This window comes from Biomphalaria glabrata, chromosome 9 (genome assembly GCF_947242115.1).
Source record: "Biomphalaria glabrata chromosome 9, xgBioGlab47.1, whole genome shotgun sequence".
NCBI classification, from domain to species: Eukaryota; Metazoa; Mollusca; class Gastropoda; family Planorbidae; genus Biomphalaria; species Biomphalaria glabrata.
The window spans coordinates 45,136,867-45,153,842 of NC_074719.1; the positions used below are offsets into that span (position 1 = coordinate 45,136,867).

General features: G+C 36.4%; 1 protein-coding gene across 8 annotated transcripts; it reads right to left on the reverse strand.

Annotated features, from left to right (window-relative positions):
• Positions 1 to 4,435: 4,435 nt before the first annotated feature.
• Positions 4,436 to 14,947, reverse strand: LOC106050450 (uncharacterized). Of its 8 annotated transcripts, none has more exons than XM_056041983.1 (6): positions 14,910 to 14,947; positions 12,097 to 12,242; positions 10,123 to 10,248; positions 9,347 to 9,436; positions 6,818 to 6,949; positions 4,436 to 6,146 (listed from the first exon to the last, which is right to left on the reverse strand). In XM_056041983.1, exons 1-6 carry the CDS (start codon positions 14,930 to 14,932, stop codon positions 5,521 to 5,523), a joined length of 1,143 nt encoding a protein of 380 aa, XP_055897958.1. In that variant the 5' UTR covers positions 14,933 to 14,947; the 3' UTR covers positions 4,436 to 5,520. The 8 variants fall into 8 exon arrangements, with proteins under 8 accessions (XP_055897958.1, XP_055897960.1, XP_013060875.2 ...); XM_056041985.1 differs by lacking the exon at positions 14,910 to 14,947 and adding an exon at positions 14,682 to 14,759; XM_013205421.2 differs by lacking the exon at positions 14,910 to 14,947 and adding an exon at positions 14,530 to 14,737.
• Between the last annotated feature and the right edge of the window lie 2,029 nt (positions 14,948 to 16,976).

Genomic DNA, 16,976 nt, shown 5'->3' on the forward strand with positions numbered 1-16,976 from the left:
TAGGAGGAGAGTTAAACTTCCTGGAGTTATTCAATTTTGTGTTATAAAAAAAAAAAAAAGATGTAGAAATGTAAAGTGGGAGGAGCTTTAAAATGATTGACAGGTGAAGTGGCAGACGATTCATTTTTTAAAGTTTTGAATTTGTGTTAGTGTAATTCTGTTTGTTTTCTTTTAAAGTTCCAGCAGAACTGATTAATACGCTCTAGCCTAAACCTTCTGACGGACGGTAGAGTATGGCGGTGGGCAAGGTTCGAACCCTGGACCATCACGACGATGTCTGGACACATGGTCGGGCAAAAATGCGCGGTCATTCTATGTCTGCCTCTCTATCTTTGTGTCTCTGTCTCTCCTTCTGACTGTCTGCGATTGCCTCCCTGACGGACCTCGTGTATGGCGTATATGAATGGCTTGTTTAGTGCCTAGGAAATGATTATTTTTGAGTTGCCACACATCGCAGATATAGTCACTAGGATGGTGCCGGGGGGGGGGGGGTGCGGCAGCACCGGGTGACACAGACCCTCATGACGCCACTGCGTAATAACTTTCATTTCTGATAGATAGTCTGAAACGTCTGAAACGTGTATGTCATTTCTTTGAGTGTTTGACTTTCAATCAGTACAGAATGTTATAAAATGTCTCTGCGGACACATAGAAACAGAGGCCCTACTGTGGACCTACAACACGCTTAATGGACCTCATTCACCAATCGTAAACAAACAACAATTAGCCACGTGTCTCTCTATCTCTTCTATACAAATTACGTAATCCATAAAGGCTGTCACGTGATACGTTTTTTTCCCCATTGTTTTATCAATATTATCACGTGGCTAAATGTTGTTTGTTTACGATTGGTGAATGAGGTCCGTTAGGCGCTACTGAGACATGCGAGAATGCATTATTTCGTTTTAATTATCACTCCAAATTTATTTTAGTTTGCGTTGCCGAAGAAAAGACTTGTACTGACATAAACGAGAACAACTGGTAGCAACGTACTTTTGTAAGAGACAGCAGCAGAATTGTTACTAAAACTTGCAGACGACTCGATAACTCCACCATCGGCAGACAACTTCGTTGGCTTCATATATGACACAATATATAGGTCGCAGTTGGATATTTTTAAACACCGGAAATACTGCAATTCCGTTAATCTCAGACTTCACGACATTCGTCTTTTTATATCTATAATTTTACAATTTTTTTCGACAATAAAATTAGAAAAATAAACTCAATACAGACAAAAAATCTTTACATATATAATAAAGATCATATAAATAATAATATAATAGTAATGTCTTCGATTGCGAAGATTAAGGATGAGTGCAGTGTTTCACCTGACTACCCAAAACAAATTTCGACCTGTACATTTTCCCGCGTCTCTTGCCTATTTAAGTTTTTTTCTGCGCCTGTATTCAACAAGGGATTTTCGTTGATAGCTCTCCAGCTGTTTCTTTCAAAGTTCCTCTGCTACCAACTACTTTCTACTATGCCAGGGGAATTAAATCTTTATAGCGTAACAGCACCTCTGTAGGCCAAAGAGGATTGCCTTTAACATGAGGTTGTCTCCCACGCGAGATAAGTGTCCGACCCAGTGCGTGTACCCAAGGGTAATTAGTGCTTCTGTAACCCATGCTGTCCACATCAGGCCACCAGCAGCACATAGTTATTAGTAATGTAGTATTGCCAGCGTATGCCAGTTATAAAGCGAAGGCACCTTTGATGGAAGCGTTCGATGTGTGTGTAACTTTGACTATAAAGAGTAAGCAGCCAAATGAGCTGAAGTAAAAGCTGTGACTAGCTCTTCATTGGTTCCTATTATTTCATTCGCTCATTTATGTTACTCATAGTGTAATTAATTTATTTAAAAAACCAGTTAATTGTTCGTAATTGGATTGTCACAGAGAAAGGGGGGGGGGAGAGAGAGAGAGAGAGAGAGAGAGAGCAACAAATGATAAAATGGAAACACATACTACAGCTACTATAGGGGAGACAACTGTTTCTTTTAAGCGCATTATCAAAATTTAAGGTTATCTCCCCTAGATTTAAAAAAAAAATTAACTATAGTGAAAGAAAAAACGCAAGCTCAAAATCTATGGCCATATTACAAAATCCACAGGGCTAGCAAAGACCTTCCTTAAGAGAACAGTACCAGGAAAAGGAAGAGGCAGACAGAGCAAGCGATGGGAAAAGAACATAAAAGATGGGCCTGCCATTGAAAGAGGTTTAAAACAAGGCAAAAGACAGGGAGGAATGGAGAAAGACGGTTAACGAGTCTTGCTTGGTGCCCCAACGGTCCAACAGACTAAGGGATAGGTAAAGGTAAAAAAAAAGCTAGGAGAGGTGTATTTAGTTTAATGACATTAGTTCAGTCAGAAATTCAAAAAGAAATTGTAACCCCACATATGCAAATATGTCACCTAAGACTACAAAACGACTATGTGTCTTGTAATAAGATAGAGAGGGTGGTGTTCAGTTTCAATCTTTATTTTTTAAGTTTGACCTGCTAAGCTCTATTAGGTGGCTCAATGGTTCTCAGGTTCAAACCCAGCCTGCTGCCATCTCTCGTCATCCTGCAGACGAGCTTTGTGCAAGGATGTCATTCTCTTCAAATCTGAAGAAGTGTCTACAAATCAAATAAGAACATAATACTAAAATGTTATTTAACCTTGGTTAGGCCAATAATAGAATATGCATCCTCCATTTGGGACCCCTCAACTCAAGAAAACATTAAGAAACTGGAACAGACACAAAATAGAGCAGTGAGATTCATAACAAACGAATATTCACATTTGACTAGAGTAACACCTTTAGTGAAATCACTAAATTTAGAAAGCCTTCAGGATAGAAGACTTAAAAGTAAAGTAGCAATTATACATAAAACACTTCAAATACAAAATTTAATAAAATACTCTGAAAGACACAAAGATAAAGGCACATTCCTCATCCCATATGAAGGACAAATTTGTACAAATACTCCTTCTTCCCTAGTGCTATTAGAGCATGGAATGAGTTGCCTGAGCTAGCCAGGTACAAATGCTCCTTCTTCCCTAGCGCTATTAGAGCATGGAATGAGTTGCCTGAGCTAGCATGGAAAACCAGTGACTTGGCAGAATTTAAGTCATTGGTTAATATGCATGACTAAATGCATGGCGCGTAGGACGTAATCATCATCTTTTTTGAAGTAACGTCCACATTTTATAAGATAAGATGTAAAACATTTTGCACTCATATTCCAGCTTGCTCTTATTGGTAAGGAGAACACCTGAAAGTCAACCGCTTTAGAGAACCAACAGTAGACTGCCACGCATACTTTTTGAAAACAAAGGAATAACTACCGGTACCGGTACCATTAATGACAAATATAGTAATTACTGATGTCGAAAAGATAATTCGAAAAGACTAATGAGAGTCAACGTCTTTCTCTGTGTCAGATGTGACAAAATATGAAGATCACAGCTAGGTCTTCATCCACGTAAAATACAGCACTATTCCCAACAGACTATAAGAAGATGCAGATTTTTAGCTTTCTCTAGGACTTTGTCATCAGTAAACTCAGTGTTGGACTTACACTAGTTCAATGTTATGGTAGCAATGTCTTTTTAGTGGTAAGTTATGTGGACTTTATGTATGCAGAACAAAATCTAGACTTCTACAAGACCTTTTACTAATAGAATCATCTGAGCTTCACATGTTCACACCTCCGTTTTTTTGTGTCACTAGATAGTTCTAGTGTTAGAGTAAAGCCAGAGAGGGATCAGGCAAGTTTCGATAGATGCCTACAAAAATTAGATATAAATAAAAATCGAGCTGCCCAGCTGTTTGGATCATATCAACACAGAAAACATTATACTAACATTTTATTGCTGAAAGTATAGGCTTATTGGGATTTGCCAAGAAAAAAATGCACAATGGCATAAAGAATTTTTGTTTTTATCCTAATAAAGTGGAATCCAGTTAATTGGGCCACCCACTATTTGAAGAACTGAAATCAGTTTTGTAACAGATGACAAAGTTAGTTCAATACTACCATCCAGTTACAAGCTTAAATTGCTACCAAAGTAAATGCCTTGGACCTAACTTATCTACCTATGTGAACCAACAATTTGTATTTTTTTTTTTTTGGAATTGAGAAGTACAATTAAAAGACTTAATTTTGAATTTTAAAAAGACAGTAGATGTCATATTTAATTCACAAATTATAACAGAAATCACCTTGGCAACTGAAAAAAAAAAAGATTTAGACTCTTTTCCTGTCAATAATCGATCTAAAATTTAACTTTGTCAATTTTGAAACAAGGGGGATAACCCCCAGTTTCAACACTTAGTTTCACAGTGTGGATGGTTGCTAGGTTATTTCTTTCCCTTTACAAACATGACCTAAGCTGAAGTGATTACTACCCAAGCATAGCTATTGGATGAAGAAGCAAAGTCTTGAATGTAACATTTTGTCATTTGTTTACTTCATTATATCACATGACATTTGATGGACATTTGCTCTCTTAACATTTCTTGTGTTTTTAAAAATAGTTCAAAAAAATACATTGCATATAAATGAGCTCTACAATCGTATTCACTACCAAACACATCTATACAAGGGAGACTATAGCAAAATAAAAGGCATTAAAGAAATTTGCTGACAATAATAAAATAATTTCTTTTCTACTAAAATTTTGTAGCAGCAACAGGACATGACCTCATGTCATTGCAAAAATAAAAATACAAACTATTTCTTTGCTGTGGGAAAAAAAAAAAAGGGGGGGGGGGGGGTCCACAATAAAAAAAATATAAGAAATACAATTATTAATTAAAATATTCTTGAACGCATCAAGCTATACCAATGCTACTACTTTCTATTTAAAACTTCTAATAGTATGGATCATAACTGTGGAGTGTACGTAACAAGTTTCCACGTAACATATAACTTGTGGGTCAATTTCCTTTTCAAATCTTTTACTATCAAGCTCTATGGCCAACAAAATACCCAACACTTTAAGTGAGCAACATTTACTTCTAACAATTCTGTCCCAATCCATGACACTGCTCTCAAGGCAGTGCGTTTTCAATTTGCAGCATCAATTCTTACCCTCAGTCACAACATTGAATCAAATGCTGTAGGCCATAAGGACCTTAAAACAACAAAAAAAAAAAAAAAAAAAAAAAAAGACATGAGAAGAAAGTTTGTAGGTAGACTAGTTTACTATCTGTTAATAGAGATGGAGGAGAGTTTATGTGAAAAACTGGTATTGACAATGACCAATGTGTGAACTAGTTTCTGGTTTAACACAGTCACTGACAGAAGACACGCTAGCCCATAACATGTCAAAGATTTACATCCACTCATCAACCTTAAGCCACAATTTATTATACAACTATGATTTCAACTCATTCCAAATTTATAGAAATCAACAAACTTCACATCACTCTACATTGATACTTCGGCATTCTCACACACTCATTTCTCTCACATGCTGCCCCCCTGATAATTCAACCTTCCCACAGACACCATTCCCCCCCCCCATTCAATTAAAACCCAGGAATAATTCTGCCTTTCTTTATCATCACTTTCCTCTTCTTGTCTTTCTTGGCGTCCTTGCGTTTGTCAATGTTTGCCTGGCGCTTGTCCTGCCGTTTCTGTTTCATCTCCTTGACGTCCTTGATCCTCTCTCCCCACTTCTTCTGCTTCTTCTCCTTTATCTTCTCTTTCCTTTTCACCGCCTTCTTCAACAAGTTGGGGTCGTCCTTGACCTTCTCACCCTTGGCCTTATTGAACACATTCTGCCACTGAATATTTTTCTCCAGTTTTTTCCCCGCCTCCGGGTCCTTCTCTTTCAACAGCTCCACTTTCTCTCTCTGCTTCTCCACTTTCTCCAAGAGTCTCTTGTAGTCTCTGCCACGAAGTTCTGACGATTTATGTTTGTCATTGCCAAACGATATTATAGAAAAGTCAAATTTAGATTTGACGGGCTCCCCATTCTGGTTGAGGATCGTGTTTCTCGGTGGGGATTTCAGTCCATCGGCCCCCGCGGTGACGTTCTGAGACTTGTGACTTGTTTTATCTTTACTCTTTAATTTACTTTTCACTTTCTTCTCTTGACGCTTCAACCTTTTCACTTCCTGGCTGTTGACGACAGAACCTGAACTTTTGCGAGCTGCAAGAACAAAAATAAAGTGTGAGCTACGCTATCAGGGGGGAAAAAAATTTGACAAATCTAAAAACATTTTTTTTTTACCAGTACTGCAAAAGGCAGTTAGTTTATTAGTGAACATTAGTGTAGTCTTTAGAAAAACGTAATCTATAATTATAAGGGACTAGCCGAAATATTCACATCAAAATGCTTGTTTTTAAAATGTTTTACACATTTACGATGTTCCTTAAGAGTTGAAAATAATGTACTTCCTAGACCAAAACTCCCGCAGGACGACGTGAGATGGAAGCGGCCAGGGTTTGAACCCGGGACCATCAATGGTAACTAAACAAGCTCAAGAGGGACATTTTTATATATAGCTTTCAGCTTTTGGCTACGCCAATATTTTTCAAATTATGTTTGAATTAAAAGTACTGTAACATTTGAAATTATATAAACAATAGCTTTATCACCAAAAATGCTTTACCAATTTTTTCTTAAGTTATTTACATATACTCATCCATAAATTTTATTTCAAGATGTGAAAACGAAACAATAAGAAATTCACAAATTGAAACCAATGTTACAATGTTCATATAGTGCAGAACAGAGAAACAAAATAAAAGACAGCTACAATTTGTCTTCACAGTAAAGACTACACTAACGAGCACATCCTATAGAATAAAATCATTCACCTTTTATTTCTTCCAACTTGATCCGCAACCTTTCCTTCAATTCTTCTAACCTTGACTCTCGACGCTGAAATTCTTTTTTCTTTTTCTTAGCACTGGAAGATCTGCTGACTTTCTTGCCTTGTTGTTTGTCAGCTGAGAAACGAAGCAGGACGTGGACTTTTTTTTAAACAGATATTTTAATGTGTAAATTTTAAAGCGTAAGCTTGCGTGTGTAAATAGAAAGTGTGGTTTTAAGCTTTGTTTTTGAGGGAAAGCTTAATTATGTAAAATACCTTTTTTTTTTGAATGATTAAAATTAAGGTTTTAAAGTTGAGGTCATTATTTTCAAACGTATTATCTAACATTTACTGACTGTACGAGCATGCTTTATATAGAATATAGGCAAGTTTTATATCTTTATTTCATTCTTTGCTTTGAATTATATTAATTTGGATAGCATTAAAAAAAAGCATAAATGGCTAGGAGAAAGGAATAAGTATTGAAATCTTTTAAAGAGGTTTTCTTTTATAAGATACAGGGGTTCAGTTAACAAACAGGAAAGAAACTTTTATTTAATATGCTATCCTAGCTATAAACTACATAGACTGCATCACAAATGAGGAGATTCAATAAAGGATCACAATGGCTATTGGGCCCCTAGATGATATACTGACCAATGTAAAAGAAAAAAAAATATGAAAACTAAAACTGTATGGCCATATCATGAGGTCCTCCGGGCTCACAAAGAACCTCCCTGCATTGAACTGTACCATGGTTGAGAAGAGGATGACAGAGTAAGTGATAGGAAGACATCCAAGAATGGACGAGTCTGTCATTGAAAGAGATGTATAGTGCCCCAACGGTCCAACAGACTAAGGAATAGGTGAAGTTGATACAAGAAAAAAACATGAACACATTAAATTCCATACGAAGTGAAAAAAATCACTCGAAGACAGATTAAAAGCCAAATATCAGTCTTAAAACTAACAACACAGAAACAATAATACAACTGTTATAAGTCACATTGGCTAACAAAGCGTGTTCAATTGTGTGAAATTGGTATGAAGAGTTCATTCTTATTAATGCCTAAACTGTAAAGAAAAAAAAGTAAAGTTCCCCTTTCAGACCTTGTCAAATTCTACTACTCAAAATTCAAGATTTTCTATAGTCCTATAGTCTCACGGTGGAGCATGAAAAAAATAGCCCGCCTCAATGGGAAAAGTAAGTAAAGTTGAGTTCCCCTTTCAGACCTTGTGGTCTATAGGTCAGATGATGTAAAGGTCATCTGATTCTGTGGCCTACGGTTAACGAGGGTATCATATGGCCAGCACAACGACCAACCGCCTTTACTTTTCCCCAAATAATGTCAAGTACCCATTAGAGCTGGGTGGACTCAGAGGCGCCCAAAGATGCCGAAATTAAAAATCCCAGTCGTCATCAGGATTCAAACCCTGGTCTCTGGTTTGGAAGCCAAGTGCTTTACCGCTTAGCCTGAACTGTACACTAGCATTTTTAGTTGAAGATATGTAGTTACGAAACACTAATTTGGAAAAGAAAAAAGAAACCATAAAGCCACTAATAATAAATCAAGAGTTTTCACAGATGGATCAACCAAAGATTGCTACACAAACAGAGGAGCTGGCATACTAATTGAATGGCCCAATGGAGAAAGACTAGAAAACTGGTCATCTCTCTGACAGTCACAGAGCAGAAAGAGAAGCACTAGAACTAGCAGCTATCATCATCCATCCCAGTGGCGCTACAGCCCATGGAGGGCTCTGGCCTGCTTCAACACATCCTTCCATTCAGATCTCTCCTGGGCCTTTCGTCTCCACGCCCTAACCGAAAGCTCTTGCAGATTGGCTTCAGCGTCACCAATCCATCGCATTTGGGGTCTGCCTTTGGGTCACCTGCAGCTACCATGCTAATAAACCACCCAAGCACGTCAAACAGTCAGATTGTGATCCTGACGCCAGGGCAGTCCTGCAAAACCTAAAAAAGTTCAGATCCTTCATATCTAAAGCAACTCAGGACAGCTCTTGTAAACCTCAACAACAACAGCAAGGAAGCTGTCCTCCGAAGGATACCAGGCCACGTTCAAATAGAAGGCAATGAGAAGGCAGACATATTGGCCAAAGATGGGAGAAAGACTAAACAATTAAAAAAATCCATCTCTACCCAGAAGAATTGACAAAAAAAAAAAAAAAAAGAGTAGGATGGAGAAAAGGACAAGCTCTCAGTGCAAAACTTATGCCTATTACAAGCTGTCCCAACATGACCAACATATAATATTTCATCTCAGAACTGGATACAAAGAATGAGACAACACATTCCTGAAGCTAAAAATAGGCACTAGTGAGATTTTCCTCTGTGTACCATGTGGACATGTCCTTCAAACCTAGACCTAAAACCTCTAGACCTCTAGAAAAAAAAAAACTATACGGAGAACTGCCAGATCTGGAAACCACAGACCAATTCACTGCAGATATAGATCTACTTGTCTGAACTCCCTGACATATTAATGAGAACAAAGAAAAAGAAAGAACTTACCCATTGAGTTTTTATCTGTCGGATCTTCAACTCCATTCTCTGAATGTTTTGCTTTCTTGCCATTTTGCTCAACTTTTTTTTTCTTTTCTCCTGTAAATAAACAAAAAAAAAATGTGTTAACATGATTAAAATGGCTTGACCAGTATCACTGTAGTTTAAAATAAAGTTTTTATCAAATCTTATAGTTGTCATAAAAATAAAATCTCTGTTAAATTTTCAATAGCGTCTTTAATTTATTGACTGTTATTTATTTACTGTTTAAAAGTATTTCTTCTATGATAATATTTCTGTTTTATATCTTTATTTTTCTTTCTGAGCTCTAGGCTATTTTACAGATATTTGAAGAGACCTTCAAGCTACTAGCAACTAACAGTGATTGCAACAGAAGAAAACAAAATACAGTTGATTCTGGTCAATTAAATCAGGATGCCAACATTTCAGTCCTAATGACTGGATGGTCTGATTAAAGAAATGTACCCCATGCCACACGACCGTTTCAGTACTTTAAAGCTGCTTGTTCAATGGACTAAGTCTGACAGCAGAACTAATTAAAACAATAGTTTTTAAAAAATGTTGAAGATTCTTTTTATCCTTTTATCTCATTTGAATCTTCTATATTTTTTGAAAGGACAGAATTATGCTTTGAACATGTTCAGCTTGATATCTTTAGTGAATACCTTTAATTGAACTGCTACTACCTTGTGTCACTTGTCTTTACACTAGGAACTAATTCACCCTGATAAAATAGGAGACACAATACTACATGTAGAACCTACCAAGTGTTTCCCCCTTGAGTCTGAGTTCTGTTATCTGTGTCACTGACATGGACGACAAGGGAATTTTCTTAGTTTTCTTTTTCTTCTTCTTCTTTTTCTTTCTCTTTGGCTCATTCTCATCCTCGTCTGTGGAGGTTCAAACAACAATTAATTAATCATTCTTTAAGAGCTTTATAGTTAGTATAGTAGTGGGAAGCATGGTCAAGAGGCCAAGTGCGCTTGAACTTGGCTTAGCTTGGCTACCGAGAAGGGGGCTCGAGGTTCGATACCAGACTCAGGGGGAGTTGTGTTTACTGAGCGCCTTAAGGCAACACGAAAAACCAACTCCTAGATACCCCCCCCCCCAAACTGGTCCACAAATGAGATTAGACCAAAAGCGCTCTGAGCATGTTATAAGCATGAAAGTAGCGCTATATAATAGCTATAATAATAGTATGGGTAAATTACATGAAATAAGTAACTGTGGGTTGGGATGTTCAAAGCCGAAGCTGAAAAAAATCAAGCTTGAATCCTATCAGAAGTAAAGATTTATAATGGAATTATTATAACACTAGAATTTGCATAAACATCTGACATCTGACGTGAAAGAGGAAAAATTAGTCATTGTAATTGCTGGGTCACCTTTTACCAAAGAAAAAGGGAGAACTTTTAACTGCCATCCAGAATGCTAAGTCTCAAAGAAAATGTCATGCAGTACTTTTAACAAAAACAGCACAGCAATGACTGATTATGACTATCTCCAAATGAACTAACTTAAGCCAGGGATTAATAGTGAACAAATAGATGCTATCTTACTAGATTTTTCCAAGGCTTTTGACAAAGTTCACCACCATAGTTTGCTTAAAAAATTAAAATATTTCGGCATTAATGGTCCACTGCATCAGTGGATTAAAGATTTTCTGATAGGGAGAGAACAGACTGTAATAATAAATGGCTCTCAATCAACACCGATAACAGTAAACTCAGGTGTACCTCAAGGAACAGTCTTGGGTCCACTACTATTTTTAATTTACATAAATGATTTACCAAATTGCATTACTTCAGGAACAAAAGTCAGATTATTTGCAGACAATTGCACAATATATAGAACAATAAAAGCAACACAAGACACAGATATTTTACAAAGAGAATTAGACAAATTACAGAAATGGGAATCAAATTGGAGCATGTCTTTCCACCCAGAAAAATGTCAGTTGTTAAGAGTAACAAAAAAACTAAAACAAATTAATTTCACTTATCTTATTCTTGGCAAACCAGTAACACAGACTAAAAACGCAATACTTAGGTATTATAATAAATGAAAAACTGTCATGGAATCCACATATTGATGAAACTATTTAAAAAATCCAACAAAGCATTAGGGTTTATTAAAAGAAATTTCTATAAATCAAATAAGAAGATAAAACTAAAATGTTATTTAACCCTGGTTAGGCCAATAATAGAATATGCATCCTCTGTTTGGGACCCCTCAACTCAAGAAAACATTAAGAAAATGGAACAAACACAAAATAGAGCAGTGAGATTTATAACAAACAAATATTCACATTTGACTAGAGTAACACCATTAGTAAAATCACTAAATTTAGAAAGCCTTCAGGACAGAAGACTCAAAAGTAAAGTAGCAATTATACATAAAACACTGAACCATAATCTTCAAATAGAAAAACAAAATTTAATAAAATACTCTGAAAGACACAAAGATAAAGGCACATTCCACATCCCATATGCTAGGACAAATTTGTTCAAATACTCCTTCTTCCCTAGTGCTATTAGAGCATGGAATGGGCTGCCTGAGCTAGCCAGGAAAACCAGTGACTTGGCAGAATTTAAGTCTTTGGTTAGTATGCATGACTAAATGCATGACGCGTAGGACGTAATCATCTTCTTTTTTGAAGTAGCGTCTGTATTATATAAGATAAGATAAGACTCATTAAACCTCACAAAGCAGAGAGCTATGAAGGAACATTGGCCTACCTGGATTGAGCCCAAATAACTCTTGCTTTTCTTCCTGTTTGAAATATGCATGAGGAGGAATCAAGTCCAGAAGAGCTTTAAAATGTTTGTTGTCCAGTTGTACTTGCTGCAAGACATCCTCAGATGTTTCCGACATTTTGTGCATTCTAAGGAAAAATTTTAGATTCCGTTTTTTTATTAAACTTAAAAAGCAAGCATCAATGCATATTTATTACTGCCATGGTGTGTGGGAGAAACGAATAGTTAGCTCTGACAATGTTCTTGTGACATTCCTGCCCACTGTCTTCAATAATATTTTGATAGATCTAAAGTACAAGTGCAGTAAAACTCCAGCCCCAACTTGAATTTAAATACAAAACATTTTAAATAACCTAATAAAATATTCATACACAAAGATAAAGGCACATTTCTAATTCCAAATGCTAGGACAAATTCATTTAGTGCTCTTTCTTGCTGAATGACAGTGCATGGAACGGGTTGCCTGAATCAGCCAGAAAAAACTAGGGCTTAGTTGAGTTTAAATATATTTAATTGACAGGAATGATTGAGTTACCATTAAAGCATTTTTTTTTAAAGAAACAAGTTATTTTATGATACAAGAACTATTCAGACAAAATGACAAATCAAGCTTTTCATCCATATTAGATTGTTTGACCTTATAAAGCTAACCTCTCCACATCTACTTCAGTACTTGTCTTTCAAGGATAAATAGGATGCTGATGATCAACTAATTTAAAACAATGTAGGTTTTATTAGTGCACTGTCTGAGTCTGAGTTGAACTCCTATTGAAAAATCAGAGAAGGAAGGACTAGTCCTCCAGTAGTGCTCTGGCAAGAAACTTATCCATTCGGCGTAGTGCCTCGTAGCTACCATACAAGTCGAGTGACTGCTCAGACAGGTCCCCCCTTAGCTCGCGGAGCTGGGGACACTCGTACAAGACGTGCGACACTGTTTCGACTCTCTCTCCACAGTGACGGCATCAGGAGTCAAAGTTTGTGCTAGAGTCTGAGAAAAGATTATTCTTAGAATAGCTGCCGGGTTAGGCACTATGTACTCTAGACTGTCTGACAAACACTGCAAAACAAATAGTACTGATGCGGCAAAGAATCTTTAAATTTACTAGTAATCAAGCAACTAAACTAATTGCAGATACCGGTAATGTTGAAATATACCTAGACTACAATGCATGCAATTCATACATAATCAATCGATTTAAACTGTCTAATAGACTTTTAATATCTTTTCACCATTCGAAAATAAAACTTTTCATCCATGTCATGCAGTCTTTCAGCAGTTCTATTGCCCTTTGTAGAAGCAACAGCACAATCTTACTGCTTAAAATCGACTGTATATATATGAATTTTATGTTTGTCATTTTTAGGTTTAAAAAAAACTCTACTGAGTGCTGATTATAATTAATAATTAAGTGGGATGCGTGGTGGTGAGGCTATGTACGCTTGACTTTGCTTGGTTACCTAATGGTACTACCTATGAAGGGGGCTTGAGGCTCGAAACTCGACTCGAGCAGAGTTGTGTTCACTGATCGCCTAAAGGCAGCGCTGAAAAACCTCCCAGTGGCCTACAAATGAGATTGGACCATAGCCATAGTGCTCAGAGCATGTTATCAGCATCAAAGTAGCGCTATATATAAAAGCTATAATTTAATTTAATTTTTTTTTATACACTTTAATTAGAGATGCTGCACAGCAACACAATATACACTATGAATGTCGAACTACTAGAATACCCATGCTGCTGATCGCCCTCGGAATGAATAGCCACACAATCAGGCCAATTGAAAGGTCCAGCTGCTGCCTCATTTCTTTCTCCACCATCACCAGATAACCAAGTCAAAGGCGGCATAGGCTGGTATTTGACTATTTCACACACGGTAAAGTTGAGTTTACCCATGTGTAGATCTAATCTAGTAATATATATAATTATAAGACTAGTAGTAGTAGTGTCAGTGTGTAGTCTAGTCTCTAGCTGTGGCTGTATAGGACTAGAATTAGAATACATCTACTGATCTAGTCTAATCATTAGACTAGTCACTAGTAGTACAGTAGATCTAGAAGTATATCAAAAACTTTCAGTAGTTTCAGGTCTCTGTTTTTTATTTAAAACTATTTAATTAATTAAAAGTGTTTTTTTTTTTACCTTTAAATTTAAAGTTGATGTCTTCACTAGTGTCAGTAGAGTAGTAGATCTATAACTATTGACGTATTGTCACTATTGAGAATAGTTACTAGATTCTAGATCTACTTCACTACACTTATACTTCTATATAACTTATTTATTATACTGTCACTGTGATTATTGTCACTACGACACAACTATTCAATTGTGACTGTGACTGAGTCAGTTACTTGGACTTGAGTTACTCAGTACACTTTTACACTACTGCCTACTCTTCACTCACTCACTGTCTTCACTGGTCTTCAGTTTCTACATATAGATCTAGATCTTTCTAAATGCAAGCATACACATAAGATAGACTCTAGTAGTGTCTCTAGAACTAGACTAGATCTATATTTAATACACCATATCCATAGTCATAGAAATAGAAGGACATGATCTCTCTTACTCTAGACTTAGAGATAAACAGCATAAACATTCAACTTTTGTTTCGTTTAGAGTAAATAGAGCTGGCCCATGTGGAAATAAGTTGCCAACTACTCAATCTCTTAGACTAGATTTTTTTTAGAGCAACACTTACCTAAATAGGGATTGTCTATTTGACTATTCAAAAAACTTTAGTCATTTAAATCAAAACAGACATGAACATGCATTGATCTAAAAGCTTTGTGTTTACTTTTGGTAAGACGCATCCGTCATGTTATAGCTTTCTCAGTGGGTTATGGTCCCGTGTCCGATTTTCTTTTGTGAACTTTGAGGGAGGGGGTATCTGGTAGAATGTTTCCTAAGCTGCTTTCAGGGATTCAGCGAACACACCGTGACCTCCGTAACCCCTCGAAGGTGCCGACACAGCTCAGCTCGATTCTGGATTCGAACTCGAGCCCTCTTGATAGTAGCCAATCCGAGTTTTTAAAATCCCCCAAGATTATTTGAACGGAATATTGTTTTGATCCCATGAGTGTTTGTGTTATTTTCGATTCTTTTAATCGCAATGTCATCAAGGGCATAAAGATCCAGGCTTAAAATGATTCAACAATCTAAATTATTTTATAAATTAATATGACTAATTTAATAAGTAGACGTTTATATTAGATTAAAAAAAAACACGCAATTTATCTGCTATTTCATTATAAGAACGACGGATATGATAGATATTTAAAACAGGGAGCAAATCGGAGCTAGAACTAGCTAATAGCTATATATCCAAGGGGAAGGCTTTTTTATATTAAAAAAATGGTATAACATCATCACGTTGAAAATCGAAATAAATTACCTACATTGGCAGCTTGGTTCTGTAAAATTCATAACCAATTTTAAATCCCACCAAAGGCAAGTATTTAAAAAAAATGTTCAGGTGAACAAAAACCGACATAGAATCGACAAAGGACTATCATGCTATCTAGATCTAGACCTAGAAATCTATTTTAGAATCTCAATCTAGATCTAGATTTAACTTTAAAAAAAAAAAAATCATCCAGGCTACCCGTCATCAGATCAGCCTATCTAGTTCCACCCATTTATGTCTATGGTTCCACCACTATACGTTTCCAAGGAAGCGCTTCAATGAGGCTACGGGAGATGCAATTCTCAGTCTGTCAGTGAAGTGGCTAAATAGAGAACGTAAAATAATGGAATAATGGACCTGCCTCTCTCTTATCTTATAAAATTCAGACGTTACTTCACGTCACGCATCTAGTCGTTGGTTTTCCTGGCTGGCAGGCAGCTCCATTCCATGCTCTAATAGCACTAGGGAAGAATGAGCATTGAAAGTTTATTATAAAGATCCACTTATGAATGAAAATACCTATATAAAAAAAGCATGCTATATTTTAGAAGAAAGAAATAGAGTTCTTATCCCACTATCCCTTTATCCCACTATCGGTCAGAGTGTTACAAGATCAGCTGTCGTCATCTTATCTTATCTTATATAATACAGACGTTACTTCAAAAACGAAGATGATTACGTCCTACGCGTCATGCATTTAGTCATGCATATTAACCAAAGACTTAAATTCTGCCAAGTCACTGGTTTTCCTGGCTGGCTCAGGCAACCTATTCCATGCTGTAATAGCACTAGGGAAGAAGGAGTATTTGTACAAATTTGTCCTAGCATATGGGATGAGGAATGTGCCTTTATCTTTGTGTCTTTCTGAGTATTTTATTAAATTTTGTTTTTGTATTTGAAGATTATGGTTCAGTGTTTTATGTATAGTTGCTACTTTACTTATGAGTCTTCTGTCCTGAAGGCTTTCTAAATTTAGTGATTTTACTAAAGGTGTTACTCTGGTTAAGTGTGAATATTCGTTTGTTATGAATCGCACTGCTCTATTTTGTGTCTGTTCCAGTTTCTTAATGTTATCTTGAGTTAAGGGGTCCCAAACGGAGGATGCATATTCTATTATTGGCCTAACCAAGGTCATCGAGAAGTACCGGTACATAGAAGTCCAATTCATAAACCGCTGGTCGTGAATGTGTATGTGTTTCGTGAGTGAATGTTGTTCGAATTTTTCATCCATATAGTTTTTGTAAAGTAGTTACGCTGAGGTTGTCAATTGTAGTCAAACTGAATTTCCATTTGATTGGATCAATAAAATTATATCTTATCTTATAGGCTACATTTAGGTCTAATCTCAATTTCCTTTTTAAAAAAATATTTAATATGCATATTTTAGTTGTAAAAAGTGTATACTTTTGAGTTTGTGAAGGGCAAGGCCTTTGGTAGACGCGCTGACAAAAATACGGA